The sequence below is a fragment of the Plasmodium relictum genome (genome assembly GCF_900005765.1).
Source record: "Plasmodium relictum strain SGS1 genome assembly, chromosome: 7".
Taxonomy (NCBI): domain Eukaryota; phylum Apicomplexa; class Aconoidasida; order Haemosporida; family Plasmodiidae; genus Plasmodium; species Plasmodium relictum.
In genome coordinates, this window is record NC_041685.1 from 267,600 (window position 1) to 288,764 (window position 21,165).

At 16.9% G+C, this 21,165-nt stretch overlaps 3 protein-coding genes across 3 annotated transcripts; 1 reads left to right on the plus strand and 2 right to left on the minus strand.

Annotated features, from left to right (window-relative positions):
- Positions 1–1,860: 1,860 nt before the first annotated feature.
- On the plus strand, positions 1,861–6,518 carry PRELSG_0705600 (conserved Plasmodium protein, unknown function; the record flags this gene model as incomplete). The annotated part of the gene is made up of 5 exons (XM_028675740.1): positions 1,861–2,212; positions 2,329–5,885; positions 6,032–6,185; positions 6,275–6,348; positions 6,432–6,518. The coding sequence occupies 5 exons, from the start codon at positions 1,861–1,863 to the stop codon at positions 6,516–6,518; spliced, it is 4,224 nt and encodes a 1,407-aa protein (XP_028532299.1).
- Positions 6,519–7,238: 720 nt separating this feature from the next.
- Positions 7,239–8,996, minus strand: PRELSG_0705700 (conserved Plasmodium membrane protein, unknown function; the record flags this gene model as incomplete). Its single annotated transcript, XM_028675741.1, has 8 exons — positions 7,239–7,337; positions 7,427–7,498; positions 7,575–7,700; positions 7,801–7,863; positions 7,933–8,098; positions 8,268–8,481; positions 8,671–8,835; positions 8,987–8,996. 8 exons carry the CDS (start codon positions 8,994–8,996, stop codon positions 7,239–7,241), a joined length of 915 nt encoding a protein of 304 aa, XP_028532300.1.
- A 4,124-nt stretch (positions 8,997–13,120) lies between these two features.
- On the minus strand, positions 13,121–20,761 carry PRELSG_0705800 (conserved Plasmodium protein, unknown function; the record flags this gene model as incomplete). Its single annotated transcript, XM_028675742.1, has 18 exons — positions 13,121–14,404; positions 14,591–15,206; positions 15,348–17,572; positions 17,715–17,909; positions 17,992–18,089; positions 18,266–18,420; positions 18,497–18,591; positions 18,754–18,854; positions 18,943–18,989; positions 19,098–19,210; positions 19,312–19,394; positions 19,478–19,606; positions 19,672–19,714; positions 19,801–19,911; positions 19,988–20,064; positions 20,181–20,388; positions 20,470–20,574; positions 20,663–20,761. The coding sequence occupies 18 exons, from the start codon at positions 20,759–20,761 to the stop codon at positions 13,121–13,123; spliced, it is 5,784 nt and encodes a 1,927-aa protein (XP_028532301.1).
- Between the last annotated feature and the right edge of the window lie 404 nt (positions 20,762–21,165).

A 21,165-nucleotide genomic window follows, 5' to 3' on the forward strand; every position in this document is an offset into this window, starting at 1 on the left:
CTTTTAAATATTTATATGTGATATATTTTAATAGCATTGCAATATTTTTTTTTTAAATTTTCATCCTTATATTTTTTTTATTTTTTTATGCATTTATATTTTCTTTTAGAGTAAAATAACCACGAAAATATAATGCACATTTATTAAAATAATTTTTTTATATTTTGCTTTTGCATTAAATATATTTAATTTTCAATCAATTTTTTTTTTTTTTAAGAAACATTATATAATCTTAGCCTTTTTACTTATAATGATTACCTTTTTTTTACATAATTTTAATGTTTAAATTTTTAGTTATATATATATATATATACTTGAATGTGCTCATAGTTTTAGACGATTTTTTTAAAGATACATATTTTTAAAATGATAAAGTAATTTAGAATTTAATACTATTTCATATATTTAAAAAAAAAAATTAATAAAATAAATAATTTAATTAATAAAGTATGACAAACAAAAAAAAATTAAAAAAAAATTCCATTCCCAAATTTAAAAAAATATATTATTTATCATGTTTCAAAGTTGAATTTTATTTTCTTTTTTATATAATACTTTGTGTATTTAATACACTTCATTAAATTATATTTTAATACTTTTAAAATACATTATATATTTATATAATGTGCTTAAAATATATTTTATAAATTCTTCAAAAACAAAGAATTTTATCTATATTGTTTTGTGTTATCATATGAACTAATCTTTAAAAATATATAATAAAAAATTATATATTCTTTATTTATTTTTCTTTTTACATGTTATATTTCATTTTACTATCATGTTATTTTATTACATATTTAATAATATTACAGTAGAATTATATGTTTTTAACCCCAATGCAAATTTCTATAATCCCTTATTTTTTATGAAATAATCAAATTTTATATTAGAAAAGTTTCAACTATTTTTTTTTTCATAAGCATTTATGAAAGACAAAATGACTTTTTAAGTTATTACATATATTTTTGATTTAAAGATATTTAATATAATATATATTTTAACATATGTAATTTTACATAATATTATATTTTAAAAAGAAATATATATATATGAATCATGATTGAAAAATAAAATATATGAAAAATTTAATTTTGTTAAAAAAAAAAAATAAAATAATTTACAAATAAAAAAATACATATATATTCATATTTTATTATTATTATTTTTTTTTTTTTAATAAATTTGATTAATCCTTATATAAGACTATTTTGTAATTTTACTTCATTTTTTATGTAACTTCTCAAAAACATAACGTATAAATGTTGTCTACTTATACAAAAAAAAAATAAATGAATAAAAATATACATAAATATATAAAATTATTTAATCATATATATTATATAATAAAAGAATTAAAATTTTAATTATAAAATTGAAGATGGGATATAATACATATGTATGTTTATATGTATATGAATTATTCTTATTTTAAAAAATATAAATTATAGCATACATTTTTTTTTTTTTTTTTTTGGAATAATAAATATATAAATTTTTCAAAAAGAAAAAAAGTAATATTTAAAAAATTTACATTTTTTAGATAAAATAATTTATTCTTATAATAATATGATAAAATGATTATGAAAAAAAGGGTTTTTTTTTTTTATCTTAAAATATTAAAATGTAATTTTTTGCAACCTTCAAGAAACGTTGTTTCTGTTATTGATTTGTTTAATTTTCAGTGAAAATTTTTTTTTTTTTTTCCTTTTTTTTTTTTCTTGCTATTATGTCTGATATAAATATATAATAACTCAAAAACATGTAAATTTTAGATATATTAAAAATATATTGTTTTGAATTATTGAATGCATTTTTCCTAAAATTTTTTTTTTCTTTTTTGTTTTCATTGCAACTAAAATGGATAAAGCTAATGAAAATGTAATTAATTGTAGGAGGCTACATAGAGCAAATATGATATTTGCTACTATAAGTAACGATTATAACTACATATGTATTATTACATTTTATGAAAACAATTATAATTTAGAATTATTTAGTACAAATAATCAGATGCAAAAAATATTTAGAAAAACAATCCTAGATGAAATTAATAAAGTTTACATAAATTATAATAATAAATATATTTGTGCGACTAGCAAAAGTGGTAGTATGTATATCCTAGACATGAAGGGAAATATCATACATAAAAATGAAACAATGCATTCATTATATAAGCCTAAAAAAATAAGAAATAAAAATGAATTTCAAAGTAAAAAAAAAAAAAAAAATAAAAATAAAATAAAATAACAAAAAAATACAAAACCTTATATTTATTCTTATTATCATATATAAAAAAAATTATATTTTTATATCATTTTTTCTTAGATTTTATAAAAAGAAAAAAAAAGGAAGCAATAAGCAGCAACACTCGTGATCAAATATTGTTTGAAGAAAAAGACAAAATGATTAATCAAAATATAAATAAAATATTTAAAGTTGATAAAATATTAAAAAAACAAAATACGATACTTACATATTTTAATAGCAATAATAAGATACATAAAGATAAATCAAAATATGAATTAAATTCTATGAAATATACATTGTCTTCTACATTTAATTTTAGAAAAATAAATAAAAAAAAAAAAGCGTTCAATAAAATTGGAATTGTGAAAAAAATAGATAAAAATAATTACAAAAATAATTATAAAAAAAAAAAGAATGTGCATGAAAGTATTACTACAAAAAATAATAATAAAACAAAAATTGTTGAAGTAATTGACAAAAAAAATTTAGAAACCTTACTTTCAAGTTCTAAAAATAACTATTTTAATAGCAATATAGACAATAATATAAATAAGGAAAATAATATTAATGAAAATTGTAAAAACAGCAAAGGTAACAACAAAAATATGGAATTTTCTGCAAATGATGAGTTGAATTCTAGTTGTTCATCACTTTCTGAATTTTCATTTGAAAATAATTTAAATGATTTTTTTATGATGCAAGATTTGGAAAAAAAAGGAAAAAGAAAAAAAAATTACAATATAGAATATGAAAAGTTTTGCCTTGAAATAGTTGATATATACTGGATAAGCATAGAAAAAGAAAGTAAAAATAAGTTTATTGAAAGTACCAATTGTTTTTATGATTATAATTTTTATGATAATTTGCACATTATCTATAGTCTAGATGTAGCATTTAATATTTTGTGCTCTATTAATTTAAAAATAATAATTTATAAATATAATATATTAGAGCACTTTTATAAAAATATCAATTCCTACAAAGAGTTAAAAAATAACATAATTTACTGTTTTAAAGAAAATTTTTTAAAAAAATGTAAAAGGAAGAGTCATTACCTACAATTTTATAAGTTAAGTAAATGCTATTATAAGAATAAAACTTACAAGTTAAATACTTCTATTAATAGATATAAAAATAAAATGGATCAAATATTTTTACATAAACAAAATAAAACAAATGATTTATCTTATTTTCATTTAAATATAAGAGATGATATAATTAAAAGAATTTTTAACGATATAATTATTGATATCAAGCAGTCTTATGTATCTAATGATCAACATTATATTCTGATTAATTATTATATAAACATTAAAGAAAAATATATAAGTTTTTCTAGTTTAGATTTCAAAACAAATGAAAAAAGAAATGAAAAAAAAAAAAAAAAAAAAAAATTTGATTTAATTAGAATATACAAAAATAGAAAAAAGATGGATAATTTTCAATCTTCTAAATGTAAATTATGTTTTCTAGGAATACAGAAAATAAGTTGTATTGATAAGGAGTGCAAATCAGTAGAAAAAATTATGTTATACTTACTTTACTCTTATAACATTATTCAGAATATTTATAATTTATATGAAAAAATGTCATCTATCTATACAAAATTTGATGATTATAAAAAATTATATAAAATATACGAAAATATATTACAATTAGATGATAATTTTAAAAAGTTTTATTACAAAGATAGGGAAATAATATATTTTTCTAAGTATGTAAAAAATAGAAAAGAAAATTTTGATGAAAATTTATATAATTTATTTTTTAAAGAAAATGAAAAGCATGATTTCGCACATTATTATGATATAATGAGAAAAATGATAGAAGATAAAATAGTTTGTTGCTCGTGTTCTAAGAATAAATTTTTTAATGAAAATTTACAAAATAATAAAATAGAAAAATTTGAAAGTGAAATATATCAGATAGATAGTTATTTAGGTTGTAAAGAAAAAATCGATATATCAAATAATCAAAAAATTAATAATAATTTTAATAAAAACATAACTGCAAGTCCTCCTACTAGTAAAAAAGAAAATGATATAAAAGAAGAAAAAAATAACATAATAACAAAAAACAATAGTAAAGTGTCTAAACGTAAATTAATCAATATAAAAAGAGATGAAGTACAACAAAATGAACTAAAAAAAAGTATAAAAATGAATAGTACAGAGAAGTTAAACTGCAAAAAGTTAAATAATTTATGTATAAAAAAACACAATAACTATACTAATAACACATTTGATTGTGATATTATAAAAATTAATGGGAAAAAAAAATATGTAAATAATAAAAATAAAACGTGTATGCCTTTTTACAACTTAAAAAATGTTAAAAGTTACAATAGTAATGAAAAAAAAGAAATACATAATGACAATAATATCAAAATCACTTTTAAAAATGGAAACAGCAGCAATGAGATGAAAATGAACAATGATATAATAGATAAAAAAACAAAAGAAAAAAAAATTACCAAAGTCTTCATAAAAGATGAAAATAAAAATAACGATAAAACTGAAAATTCGTTGAATACATATTTAGAAAAAAATATACAACTTTCTGAAAATGCATCGGAAGAAAATTTTTTAAAGAGTCGTATTTTTATTATAAAAAATGGTGAAAATATATGTGATTCATGTAAAGATTTATTAAAGAAAGATATGCTTAATAGTTTTGAAAACTTCGAACTAAATTATGAAATACCAAAGAAGAACATTAAACTAAGTAATGAAGAAATATATAATTCACTCATTAAAGATATTTATATAATGTATAAAGAAAAGAAATGCCCTATAAATATTTTGCTACTACTACAAGAATTAAGTGATAAAGAATTAGAAAGTTGTATGACTAATTTTCAACTAATTTTACAATTTTATGAAAAAACATTTCTTCAAAATGTAAACGATAATTTAAATAATCTTTTTAATATTGTTAATATATGCAAAACATTATCTAATAATGTAAATATTATCTTAAAAAAATATTGCAATGATCAAATATCAAAACTTCATGATGATATAATTTATTGTTTAGAAAAATTTCAATCTTTTTTTCAATTACATAAACATTTAAATATCTTCTTATTTTTCATGGAGTTATTACTTTTTATTTCAAAAAATATTTATTTTGAAAGTTTTCCTCATTATAAAGAAACATTTTCAAATTATAAAAATATTGAAATATTAAAAAATTATCATTTTATCAAAGGTTATAAAATCAATTTTAATCATTTTGATGAATATTTACATAATAATTATATAAAAGCTCATAAATTTTACTTAAGCTTAAATAAAATCAGAATTAAGTTAATTCAAATTTTTAAATCCTTTGCATATAACAAAAATTTATCTTCTCTTTATAATATATCAATTTTAAATATTCCAATCAATAAATTTAACTATTTTACTCTTCCAAAAAATAGTAAAAAAAATAATTCAGTTCAAAACTTTTCATATTTTGATGACTTTGTTTTTAAAAATAATTCAAAAATTTATCCTTTTTATATTTGCACATGTGATAAATATTCTTTTATAAATATAACTAAATATTATCAATCAGAACACAACTTTGTGTTAATTCAAAGGAAGTCATTAAAGATTAATTTGTATCCTTTAGACGTATTAAATATTATAGTAAGAATAAAAAAAAAATAAATAAATAAATAACAAAATAAATAAATATTTAAAATATTTATAGATAAAATATAATGTAAAAGAATATGTAGTACTTTAATACTCATATTTTTATTGTACTCATATTTTTTTCTTAATTTCTTCAGGCTATATCTAAAAGCTTTTTCTATATATTTACAAAAAAAGATAAAAAATTAAATATAACTTCATTAAAAGTAAAATATGGTTATTCTAAAAAAAAACATAGAAATAATATTTTGAAATATAAAAATAATTTAAGTAATTTAAATAATTTATGTGGTAATAATAATATTTTGAAAAGAGAGAAAAAAAAAAAAAATGTATTAGCATAACTCTTACATTCTTTTTAATTCTTTATTTTTTTATAGTTTTGAAATGTTCTAACTTAGAATCCTATTTCCCTAATCCAAATAGTTTTAAACTTAAAATTCAAATTTTATATGTTAAAAAAAAAAAGAAAAAATTAAAAAATTTTTATTGAATAATATATTAAAAATATGTGTATTTTTTTCTTTTTCTTTATAGAATTCTATTATTGCAAATTGTGAGCCAGATATGTGTATAATTCTACATACACATAGTTATAAGGAGCAAAAAGGATATAATAAATAAAAAAAAAAAAATTATTTTTTGTATATATATATATACCAATTAACAAAATTTGATTATTTCTGTTGCCTCCTTTACATTTTTAATAATCATAAAAAAAAAATTTTTTTTAAAGTATTGTCTAATTTCCAAACATTAATTTCTATGTTTTAAAAAATTCTCATTTGTAAAATGTTAACAAGATAATCTTTTTTTTTTTTTTTTAATAAATTTTGTCTATTCTATTCTAAATTATTATTTTACATAATTTTTCTTTTCAAAAGTTTAATAATTCCTAAAAAGAAAAATCATTAAACATTTATATAAATATATACTTTAATTTTTAATATTAGAAAAAAAAAAAATACACTGAAAAATAATTTTTCCTAACATAAAAAATAAATAAACAGTTTTAAAAAAGTAGAAATATTTTATATTTGTTTTTATGAATAATATTATTCATTTTTAATTTTTAATTTTTTTTTTTAACATTAAGAGCAATAAAATTATGTCTTTTCAAATAATATAATATTAAAGTATTTTATAAATTATTTATATAATTTTTAAAAATTCAAAAAGAAAACTATAAAAAACATATATAAGAAATGGAAAATAAAAATTATATAAAATTTCTATTATAAAAAATTTTTATCTTTACTTTTTTAATAATACATTTATTTAAATATTCTCTAGAACATATGAAATTATTTAAAATTAATATATATATATATATATAACTTTTATTTATCGTTTATTTTGGCTTTTTTTTTTTTTTTTTAATTCAAAATTATATGGATCAAATGTTTCAGAACACAACGGAGTAGTGTATTGAATGTTTAATGTCTGAATAAGAAAAAAAAAAATTTTTTTTTGTCATTATTTAATTAAATATTTTTTTAATTTTATTTAAACACCATATTATTTTTTTATACGTTTTTTTCTTTATTTGGTTGAAAAGTAGAAATGATTAGCAAAGAAGGGATACATTCTGATATAAAATATATCTACAAAAAAAAAAAAAAAAAATGGATAAAAAATATAAAAAATAATATAATTTCATTTATTATTTATTCATATTACTATAGCATCTGATGTGGGTAAGTCTAGATATGAATTATAAAAATTTGAATCACTAAAAAAGCACCAGAAAGAATATAATCCTTTTAATGATAAAATTATGAAAAGTATAACAGATAGAGACAGTATCTATATTAATAAAAAATTTTATTTTTTATATACTAAATATACATATACATTTTAATAATAAAATTTAAAAAAATTTTATTTTTTGTAAAATTTTAGTTACTCTTCTTATAATGCTTTTTTTTCTTGAAATCCCTTTGCTCTTTTCCTTCAGCTTTTTCGTTACCTTTAAATTAATAAAATTATATTAATATAATTATTTAAAAATATAATTTTATTTTTTATTTTTACAAACCTTAATCCCATAATAAATGAAACCTATTGCTATTAAATAATCTATAATTGATTCTAAAATATAATTATAATAAATATAATCAGTAAAAGTCTTCATGAAAAAGGTTAAACTAGCTAAGACTATGTTTATTGTATATACTAAGATATTTAAAAAAATATATAATGGCCTATCATTTGAAATAAAAAAATTAATTAGTAAAATAACAAAATAAATTATATATATATATATATATATATATATATATATATATATATATATATATATATATATATATATATATATGTATCAAATAATTTCTTTATGTTATTTTATATTTTATTGATAATGAAAATTACTGCAAATAAGGAAATGATACTAGTATAGATGCATAGTAAACTTGTGACCAAAATACAATTATTATTGTAAAAGATGATAAAAAAAAATAAGTTGGAAATGTTTTAAGTAAAATTAAATAAAAATAAAAATTGGGAAATAACAATAACGTATTATAATCAATTGAATTATATTTTATGTCTAAAAATGTTAATATTATTAAAGATATAATTCTGCCTAAAAAAATAATAATAAATATTAATACAAAAAAAGATAAAATAAAATAAATATTAATAATAATAATTATTATAATAATAATAGTAATATTTTCATATATATATATATATATATATATATATATATAAAATAAGTATAATAGAAATTTTTCTTAATTTTATTTTGATTCATTTCATTTTTTAAAATTACTTATATGGCAGAAAAAGAAAAAGTTAAACAAAAAAAGCCTCGTCTTTTCCCCCGTCAAATTGGCGGAGGCAATTGGAGAAATTTTTTTGTTTCGAATTAAAAGTTTATATAGCAGACAACTTAGATAAATATAAAAGAAAATTAATAAAATTAGTAAATAAATACCTAAAAAAAAGAAAAGAAATATTTATATATTTTATATAAATAAAGCATTACTTTTGAAAGAATTAAAAGCATATCATTTACTATTATATTTATTAAAAACTTTTATAATTCTAAATTTTTTCATTTTTATAGCTTTTTTTAATTTTGATACCGATAGTCATTAGGAGAATAAGGTTAATAAACAAATTTCAATTAAGAAAAAAAAAAAAAATAAAAAGAGCAATAGTTTGACTTTACGATTAATTTATCATTACAACATAATTTTTATCACTAATAGTTTTTCTTTTTTCATATATATATATATATATACATATGCCTTATACAATATTTGCCCTTAGAAAAAAAAAAAAAAAATTTAATAAAACAAAAAGAAAAAAGAATTCCTGTATATTACAATAAATCTGTTTAGCATTTTTAAAAATTTTATATAAATTGTGTTATATTTTTTTTTTTTTTTTTTTTTTTTGACATATAATTAACAATAACTTAAAAAAAAAAAAAAAGCCTTATCTTTTATTATTTAAGTATTATTTAAAGAAAATTTAATTTCAATAAAAAATAAGAAAAAAAAAAATTGTTATTTTGTATTTTTTTATTTATTAAATATAATATTTTCAAAAAATTTTATTTTATTTTTTTTTTTTCATTGATATTTGCACACATATATAGAAATGAAAATAAAAGTATATATTCCTATAAAAAGAATTAACAGAAATTATACTATAATAAAGATTTCAGAAATTAGTCTTAATATTGTTTTATTTTCTATTTGCTAGATTTTATAGTTGTAAACAATAAATAATAAATTATATAAAAAAAAAAAAAATTGAAAATAAGATCCAAACTATTCTCTATTTATAAATTACATTAGCAAATCCTTTATATTCCTTTTATTTTTATCTATATTTTTTTGAATTTTTTATATTGTTACATACAGAGGGAGAGATGTACAAATTAAATTAACACCATAATATAAAACTTTTATATATAGGTTAAAATTATATTATTAAAATAAAAATATGAAAAGGAATAAAACAAACATATGATAAAAATAGTTCTATTTTTTTCTTTTTTTTCGGGTTAAAATTTAATTTATTTTATTGCTCTTGTTTTCTTTACATCTAAAAAGAATTAAGGTTACATATTTTTACTTATTTTTTAATAACATAATTTTATATTTTACATTTTTATTTTTACAAAATTTTAACATATATCAGTTAAAATTTTTCTTATAATTCTTAAATTTTTTAAAATTTAACTTGTATAAATACCATAATAATTTTATTTTTTTAAGGGATTTTATAATACACATATATATGTTTTATTTTTTATTTTTCTTAGAAGTTTCTTTTATGTTCATTTTTACACACATAAATAAAATTGAATATAAGCAAATATAAACTTAATGGCGAAAAAAAAAAAAAAAGTTAATTTTCTAATATTAAATAATATGCAAAATTTCAAATATTTAATGATTCAAAGTAATTAAAAAAAAAAATTAAATTTTGACTAAATTTATTAGTCTGCTTATATATCTAACTAAAATAATATATAAAAGAAATTAATTATAAAAATATTATTTAAAAAATTTGCTTGTGTACTATTGCAACATGTAACATGTCTTAACACTAGAATGTTCTGCTAAAACTTATAGAAATATCCTTTAAAAATAGAACTATTTATATAATAATACATTTTTTAAAAATTAAGATAAAATTAAAAGAAATTAATTTAGATCAATTAATAAAAGTTTATTACAATAAAAAAAAAAAAATCATGTGTATAAATTTATTATATATTTTTAATTTTCTAAGAACTATTTATTAGGGTAATGTAAGAAACGGTTTAATTTTTGTGTTATGAATATTAAAAATTATCTATTATAAATGTAAAGAATTATATTCTTTTCATGTCTTTTTTAATATTTTTATTATAATTAATAATATATATTACAATGTTTTAATTTTTGTTGAATGTACAATTTCTTGCAATTTTTGGTTGCAGATACTTTATTATTATTTTTTTGATACTTTGTGTAATTTTTATGTGTAGAAATGTTTATTTATTTTTTTACTAATAATTAAATCGTTTATTAATTGAAATAAGTAAATATTTATGTGCAATTGCATATACTTATTAAATAAAAAAAAGAAAATAATAATAAAATAATTTAATTAAAATATAGTTTTGTATTTATACCATTTATAAGTACTAACCTCCCGTTAAAATGCAAGCATTTACCAAGAAAAAGAAATATCATTCTTATATATTCTTTATAATGGTGAACTATTTTGAATTTTTAAACATTTATTAACTTATTTATATAATTAATTATATTTAAAAAAAAAAAATTAAAATAAAAATTTTCTTGTTTTCCTTTTTTTTTACCGTAGATAAAATTTTTTCTAAGGAATCTTTATGTGATTCAAAAAATTTTTTAATTTAAATAAAGTTATCAGTGCAAGAAATATATCAAGGAGTAAAAAATTAAAGAAAGATACAAAAAAAATAAAAATAATTTTAGAAGAAATAAAAGATACATGTAATTTTGAAGTGTACTATACAAAGGAAAAAAAAAAGAGAAAATGATGTATTGGATAAATGTAGAAGAAAAAAAAAGAAATTCACATAAAGCAAGTTTTAATAAAGAATAATTTAAGCACTAATCCAGGATCTAAGAAATTATATGGACAATCAAAAAGTAGTGATATTAATAAGTGTAACTATAATAATTCTTTAAATGAAAAAAATAATTTTAATTATGATTATTAAGAAAACATTTTTGACAAAGAAATAAAAATATCTGATGAAAATGACAAAAATACTTATGATGAAACTATGTATTTTGAGAATAAATTTAATATTGATTCATAGTATTTTTTCGGTAGTAAACATATATATATTATTCTGATCTTAGTTAAGATTATAAATCGAAATATCAGTTCTTCATCTTCATGTAATTAATATAAAAATAGTGTGTTTAATAAAGTTTATTTAACCAGAAAATAATACTACATTTATTTTAAGAATACTTATGAGAAATATAATAAAGAACTTAATGTCTACAATAATATATTTGAGAAATGTCCTAAATCCGTTACAATAGTTATGAAGTAAAAATACAGCTTTTTCTATAAATCTGGAAAAGTGTAAGGAGAAAATTATTTAGTATATATTAATCCAATATAGCGAAATAGAAAAAAAATCAAAATCAAAAACAAAAACAAAAACAAAAACAAAAAAAAGAGGGATAAATTCAAGAAAATGGAATACCTCAATATTACCAAAAAAGTACTCTATTAATGGATAGTATTAGTGATATGTTAAATATACTTTTTTATAATAAAAATATGAATTGTAGGACTACATTTAATGAAAAATTAGTTTTTATAATTCAATAGAATATTTCTACAAATAATGCACAAATTAATAAATAAAAAAAAAACAAAAACAAATTAGAATAAAAATAAGACTAAAAAATTAGAAATAAAAATAAAACTAAAAGTAAGAAATAAAAATTAATAATAATTATACTTGTGAAGATGTAAAGAAAAAGATAGAAACATCTTCATATATAGTTCAAAAAAAGAAATAAATTATAAAAATTTATAAAAATAAGTTAATAAACTAAATAGTAAGGGGCATCCTATAATTATATCAAAGTAGTACTAATAATTTATAATATTTGAGAAAAAAAAAATTATATAAAATATATCGTAAAAATATATCTTAAAATTTAAAAAAAAAAAATAATATTTTTAATTTTATATCAAATTATTTAATCCATTACATCTTTAATATAATAAATATTTTGATTTATATTTTTATTTCCTTCTTCATTATATTAAAAGAATAATGTAAGGATTGTTCTAAAAGTTACAATTAAAGTGTAATAATATTTTTGTAATTAAAAGTTACTTATTTTTTACATAGTTCTTATTCAGAATTGTACTACTATCAAATTTAAATTTACAAATATAAATCTATTAATATTTTACGTTTAATTTTAATATATATATATATAAATTATTTTTTCATTTGTCATATTTTAAAGCCATTTTTTTTTATTATGTATTTATAATTATTAAAGTAAAAAAAGATACTTAGTGACATAAATTATTTTTAATGTAAAAAAATATTTATTTCTTTTAAAATTATTTTTGTCATATTTAAAATGCTGCCCTTTTTTTTTCTTTATAAATAATATTATCAAATCATATTTTATCGAATTATTTATGGAAAGATTATATATATGTATTTTTTATTTTAAGAAATTAAGGTTTTGCTATTTTTTCGTTTGTGTGTAAATTCTTTCAAAAGTTTTATAATTTAAAAAATAATAAAGTATGCTCATAAAAATATATATATCATTGTTGTATATTAATACATTTTTTCCTTTTAATGCTTTTTCATTATTAAACTTAAAAAATTTACTTGAAAATTTCTTATTATCAATATTTTTTTTAGATTTATTCCTATTAACAGAAGATGCTACTGAACTATCAGAATAATTATAAGAATTACTAGAGTCGCTATGCTCGCTTTCGTTTGAATTAAAAATTGACACACTATCAATTGTGCTTGTATCAAATATCATATTTTTACTTTTATTTTTAACTAAACTATGTATATAAGCATTCCTATTTAATTTTTTTAACTTAATACATTTCATCATTTTTAAATGCATATTGTTATTTTTTATATTGGAGTATCCTCTTGCATCAAATAAATATTTTTCCTCGTCATATAACAATTTTACTTTATGTTCAACATTGTCTATTAATTTTTTTAGGTAATATGCTGTAACACTTTTATATTTTTTAAAATTTTGATTTTCATTTTCTAAAATAAAATCAATGCTCTTTTTATTTACAAAAAAAATATCACCAAAATTTTTATTTTCATAATTTGGAGTATTCTTAATAAAATTTCCTAATGCAAAATTATAGTTATCATAAAAATTATAATTTATTACATTAGTATTTTGTGTATATGGATAAATTTCCTTTCCTTTTATTTTTTTGAACTTATTCTTTATTATATTTTTGTTATTTTTTAACAATTCGTTATATTCACAAATTTGAGAAAATAACTCTTTTTTATCTAAAATATATTTATAAGTCTTTATATACACAAGAATCTGCTCATAAGAATATAAATTAGAATCATATAAATCAGTTGGCAACTTTAAAGCCTCAGCATTTTTTTTATTCTTGTATAATTCAGTAGAATAAAGTAGCAATAATATCTTCATAATTTTCTTTAAGTATCTAAAAGGAATAAAAGTATTTATGTATACACTGAATAAATGACATTTTATTTTATCTATATCTAAAATCCCTCTACCATCGACACATTTTAATGTTACTATACTTTCAGGAAAATACCAAAAAATTTCATTTATAATATTTTTATCGTGATATATATAATTATAGTTCATTAAATAATAATATACTTCTTCCAATCTATATATACAACTTTTATTATTTAAATACATGTAAATTAAACCCAAAACATAATTGCAATATAATGTATCAATATGATTTATCCCAAAGTTGTGACTAAAAATCTAAAAAAAAAAGTAATAAATGAATTTATATATATATATATATATATATATATATATATATAGAGAGAGAGAGAGAGAGAGAGAGAAGGAAGGAAGGAAAATAATATAAAATTTTTAAAAATAAAAAAATATAAAATTTCATTTTTTTTTTTCTTTATAAAAAAATAATTATATATATAGAAAAACCTCTTCTGCATGTTTAGCATTTATTAAAGCATATTCCATCATTTTATTTTTATTTATTTTTGATCCTTTTTCTGAAAACAATATTTTTAAGGTCATTAAGGACAAGTCTAATGAAACTTTTGCCATATATATATTTTTTGTATTAAAAAATTGAAATATATTCTTTACACTTTCTAAAACTTTAATACAATAAAAGGAACTATTCAAAACAAAATTACTACTTTTATATTTTCTTATAATTCTATTAGTATTATAGTAATAAAACAGAGAATTTGCAAAATAATGTAATATGCAAGCCAACCTAATGTTATAAAAAGAATTATTTTTTGGTAGTAATTTAATATTGTCATATAAAAATAAATTTTCATGAGGATAACATATATCATTTAGAAAAAAATAGGATTCATTTTTATTTTTTTCTTCTAATATACAATTTTCATTATTATTTTTATTTCTATAAAGTTTAGAAAAAACAATATTGTCAAAATCATCGTTTATATTTATATTCTCAAATTTTTTATCATTATAATTCTTTAAGCTCATATTTATTTGTAATAAAATAGTAGCTCTCAAAAGAAACAAAAACTCTCTATATTTTTTAACGCTTTTATTATACCTGAAATTGATAAAGATAAACATAAAAATATTATAAATATTATTTTTTATTTAAGAAATTAATACAATAATGAATCCTAAATATATAAAATTTCCTTAATGTATATTATATATATATTTATATTTATATCTAAAATCATACCAAGCTAAAGACAGATAAAAATCTAAATAGAAAGGATGAAAAAAGTTAAAATAATTATTTAAAATATTTGAACAAATTTCATATGTTTTTTTATACACATCTATTTTTCCAAAATGAAAAAAATTATCTTCATTACTATCTTTATAATCAGAATTATAATTGGTACGTTTTTCACATTCTTTATTATAAGAATCATTTAAATTTTCATCTAAATCATTATTTTGACTAATTTCGTCATTAAAAATACTCCTTTTGGTAGTAGTTAAATGTTCATTTATACAATTTTCTCTAAGTACATCATTATCATCATAAAAACTATTAGAATTACTGTCTTCATATGATTGATTTGTATAAAAATAATTTATAAATAACTTATTTTTAATTGCATCTATATCTGTTTTTTTTGAAAGATATTTTGAGTAATAATTTTTAAATACATACATAGATAACCACATAATACGAATATGAACAGAAATGACATTATTTTCAGAAATATACCTAAAAACATAATTAGATATTTTTAATGAACTTTTAAAAAAATTAAATTTGATTCCAATAGCTATTATATTTAGTAAACCGTAAAAAGTAAGATAGCTTGTATCATTATACAATGTAATACTATCTTTTGATGCTAATAAGGAATTTAACTTTATGTCATATGGCCAATTATTGTTTTTTTCATTTAGAAATAATGATTCATTGAATTTATCATAATTATCTGAATTAAAAATTTTATTTAAACTCTTAAGTTTTTTGTATCCATTATTATAACTATTATATACTTTTATATTTTCATATTCTTTTTCTTCATTATCCATCTCATGTTTATCGTTTTTTTTTTTTTTTTTTCTATTGTTTTTTTTTTCATGCACTATTAATTGTTCTGTATAAATTTTATTGCTTATATTAAGATTATGATGATACATCATTGTAAAGAAAATCGAATGTGATAAAATTTGTTTATTCTCATTATTTATATCTAGATTAATATTTTCTGGCTTTTTAATATATTTATAAATTGGTAAATCAATATACATAATATTAATAGATCTTTTTATCCTGATACTATATGCTTTTAAATGATGTAATTCGAATTTTCTATTTGCTTTTTTTATTTTTTCATCATATTCTAATAAAGATGGAAAAAAAAGAATACCCAAGCATTTCTGCAAATTTTCATATATATAATTATGATGCAATTCTATAGGACTGAAATTTTTAATATTAAACAATTTCACACATAATTTTTTTACTTCTAACAATATATTTTCTGTATAATAGTTTTGTGTTAATATTAAATTAAAAACATTTATTATAAACATATCAATAATTGTTATATTTCCTTTATATTTCTTTTTAATTAGATTTAAATTATCTAAAAGTATTTCCTTATTATCTAATTTTTTTAAACTGTACATTTCAGTATTGGTATATTTTTTAAAACGATAAAAATTCAGAAGCTTTGAGGACAAGGAAAAGTTGCAATCTAAATGATTTTCTAGAATCATTTTATTTTTAAGTATTTTAGATATATTTAAAAATGTTTTTAAAGCTTTTTGTTTTGAACATAAATACATTTTCTGAATATTGTCATTTGGTAAGTAAATTTGTGTTGATTTTATCGAATATCTTGAACTACTACTGTATGATGCATAGTTTTCTGAATCCTTCAATTTTTCACTACTTTCATCAGAAGAATTTATCATGTTTTCTTCTATTTCCTCTTCATCTTTGTTTTCATTAAAACTATCTTTTTTATTTATTGATTTTAAATTATTCAAAATAATGGACTTTTGCTTTTTGAATTTATTACCATATTTCTGAAACTCATTGAATAAATAGTTATTTATATTTTTTTTATAGAATATGCATATTTCTCGTATGCAAAAAAATATGAAATTTTTAATACAACGAATTAATATTTCATTATAAATCATGTTATATAGCCATTTAAATGTTACAAATTTCAGCATTCTTCCCAAATGCTTCATTTTTAATCCTCTACTATGTAGAAATGTTTTTAAAGATATACTATCAAAAGGAACATGAAACGATAAACTTTCTATATCTCTTACAACCTTCTGTAAATGAATATCCATTAACTTATAATAATTATTTTTTTTTTCATCATATTCATTAACTTCTTCGTAAAGGTTAATATTATTACATTTCTTTAGAAAGTTGGAATAAAATGATTTTACTGGATAAAAATCGTCACCTTTCTCCTATAAATATTAAGTTCTTATTTTGTAAAAAGATTTTATTAAAAAAAGGAGGGATAAAGAAAAAAAAAGAGGGAACAAAAAAAATTGATATTTAAAGATATAACTTTTTTTTTATTTTTTTGTTAAAACTATATTTTTTTACCTCATTGTCGTAATATTCTTTTTTAGATTTATCAAAAAATGAAAAATTATCCTTATTTGATTTATTCATCATAGAGTTAATATTATAAAAGACATAATTATTTTGTGTATCGTATTGTATAAAAAATGCATTTTTGCAGTGATCCTGTTTGAATAGCCCATATGTAGGAATAACTTTTTCTAATAATTTCAATTCCTAAAATTTCAGTATAAATAATTCAAAAAGTATTAAAAAATCATTAATATTTTTTTATTTTTTAAACTATATATATTCTTACATATTTTAAAATTCCTTCAATTTTATTTAATTTAGTTACAATTAAAGGAAAAATTGGAGATGGTATGACATACATTTTAAATCCTTTATATGACACAACTATATAACAAAAAATATTAAAATACATAAATATTTATATAATTTATAGTATTCCTTTTTTTTATTTATTGATTTTTTAATTAATTAAATAGAACAATTAATACAATAAAAAATAAAAAATTAAATATAGATTAATTCTCAACTATTATATATAATTTTTTTTTTTAAATAATTACTAGTGCTTAAATTAAAAGATAGTTTAGATAAAGATATCTTTTCATTATTTATATTATGTTTGAGTTTTTTTTTCAATTCCTTCAAATTTTCAATTTTAACTTGAGCTATTCCTTTGTTTATCCATTGTTGGGCTTTTATTTCACTATTATATTTTCTAAAAGATAAAAAAAAATTTTTTTAGCAGATATTTAAAAATTTCTTATTTTATTCATAATTTTATGTTTTATTACTTATAAGCACTATCTACATCCGTCTTATCATCTCCAAATATTAAAATTCCAATTAATCCTTCTCTAATAATATCAGTGTCTTTTGTTACATACACCTAGTAAAATATATGAATAGGTAATAACATAAAAAAGAATAAATTTTTAATGAGAAAATATTAAAATAAAATTTTTGGAAGTGATAGACAATTTAAAAAAAAATAAGAAATAAAAATTAAAGAAAATTATATCTACATAAATATAGATAGATTTTATTTTACTTCATCATTTTTAAAAAGCTTAAAAATTTCTAATGGATTATTTCCTATTATTTTTTCATATTGAAAATTATGATTAAATGCTATTTTGTGTTGTAATTTGCCTTTATAATATTAGAAAAAAATTTTATATATAAAATAATTAAATCACATAATTATATTTTTAAAATTATTATTTTTAAATATGTTTACTTTTCTTAGAAAATAGTTTATCAACATATCTAAAAGAAGTGTACTTCCTAATAAAACAGTTTAATAAAAAAAGTATAATTTTATGTTTTTTTTATTATTTCAAATTTTGCTTTTTAATTTTTTACATATTTTTTAATTTTTTTTTTTTTTCTTACGTATATTCTTGAATTATTACATTTTTAGCAAAGTTTGATGCTATTTTAACAAATATACTTTCTAAGTAAAAAAATAGAGCACACGCTTTTATTTCCGCATACATGTGATTTTCCTACAAATAATTGGTTTTTTTTTTTTTTTTAATAAGTCTGTTTTTATTCAAACAAAAAAAAAAAGAAAAAAGCAATAATTAGAAATATTTTTCTTATGTACTTTATCCATGTTGTAATATTGAAAATGATTGCATAAGTATAAATCATAAGCATCATTAACAATTTTGAGCCAGTATGGTTTTTCTAAATCTATTAAAAAATATATCAAATATATCCAATTTATTATTTATTATATTATGTATATATATATTCTTTTTTTATTTTACTTTGTCTATATTGAGGAAATATTTCTAAGAGAAGAATATCAAATAAATTGGAAGAAGGTATTAGAGGAATTGGCATTTTCTCATAAGCATTTTTAGAAGAAGAAAACAAATTAAGTAGGTTTTTCTTATCTGAAAATTAACAGGAAAATTTTATTTAACTTGAAATTATAGAAATTTTTATTCTTTATTATTACTTGATAAAGGAATTTCTTTAATACCATTCTTCTGAATCATTTTCTAAAAATAAAAAGTGTTTAATACATATATATATTTATAAAAAAAAAAAGGATTTTTTCTAGTTTATTTTTTGTTTGATAAATTACAAAAGATTCCATATGCATATCAATATCTTTGTCAGTTTTAAATATAATCATTTCTTTCTTTAATTTGCTAACTGATACTTTAGTTGCTAAAATATAGTAATCTTTTTGTTCCTAAAATTTTTTTTTTAGTTATATATTTATTTAAATTTGTTAAAAAAATATATATTTAAAAATAATTTTGTCTTACCATTTTTTCTTTATTTTTTCCAAAATAATCATAAGGATTTTCACAACTAATTAAATCTATTGCTAATTCAACATGACCTAACAAATCATAAAAAAAAAATAATAAAATAAAAATAGAATTAATAATACTTGAAATAATAGTTTTACGAAACTTTTATAAGAGTTTTTAATCTATATTATTTTTTATATTTAACCTTTTACGTTATTGTTGTTGTATTTATATGCTTTGTATATTTTATATGAGCTATAATATTTTAAAAAGCTATAATATTTACTTAAATATAATTTTAATCCAATGTCTGTTTTTTTTTGATTGTTACAAATAATATTTATAAATTTGGGACATTTTCCATTTATACAAACTATTGGTAAATAAAAATCTTTATTTATATTATCTTTAAACTATGGAAAATTATACAGTAAAACATAATTAATGTAAAAATTGGTAATTTAAAAAGGGCTTGTTTGAAATGTATTTAGTACCATTATATTGTAATCATTATTTATCATTTCAATTATTTGAACTCTTTCTGGTGTTTTGGATATTTTGTCTTCATCTTCTTCTTCATAAAAAACTTTTACTTTTAACTGAAAAAATTGGAAACATTAAATAGTTATTAATTTTAAAATAGTTTATTTCAAAAAATATTTTCGTTATATTTGTATTTCTTAATACTGTTGGTATGTTACTGAAACCTTTGCATGAAAAATGCAAAGATTTTAATTTTATTTTGAGAGCAAAGTGAAATTTGAATTTAAGGCCGCTTGTAGGCATTTTTTCTTTTTATTGAATAACAACAATTCTTCATTTGTTAAGAATTTTTAAGGAATATTTTATGTTTTCGTTCTATTTCTCTGTTTTATATTTTTCTTTGTTGATTTCAATAAATTTTTTTTTTAAATCATTTCAATATGTAACATCTAGAATCATTATTATATTTTTCAATATAAATATGCTTAAATCTCAGATATATTGGTATATATTAAATACATATGAATAATTGCACTTTAATGCACTTTTATTATTGCTAAAAAAAGTATGCACATTTTCAATTTATTTTATATACAGCTATAAATATATATATATATTTGTGTGTGTAAAACTATAGCATACATATCTTTAATCTCCATAAGTGTTAAATAAACTTGAGCTAGATGTATAGCATATAAAAATAAAAA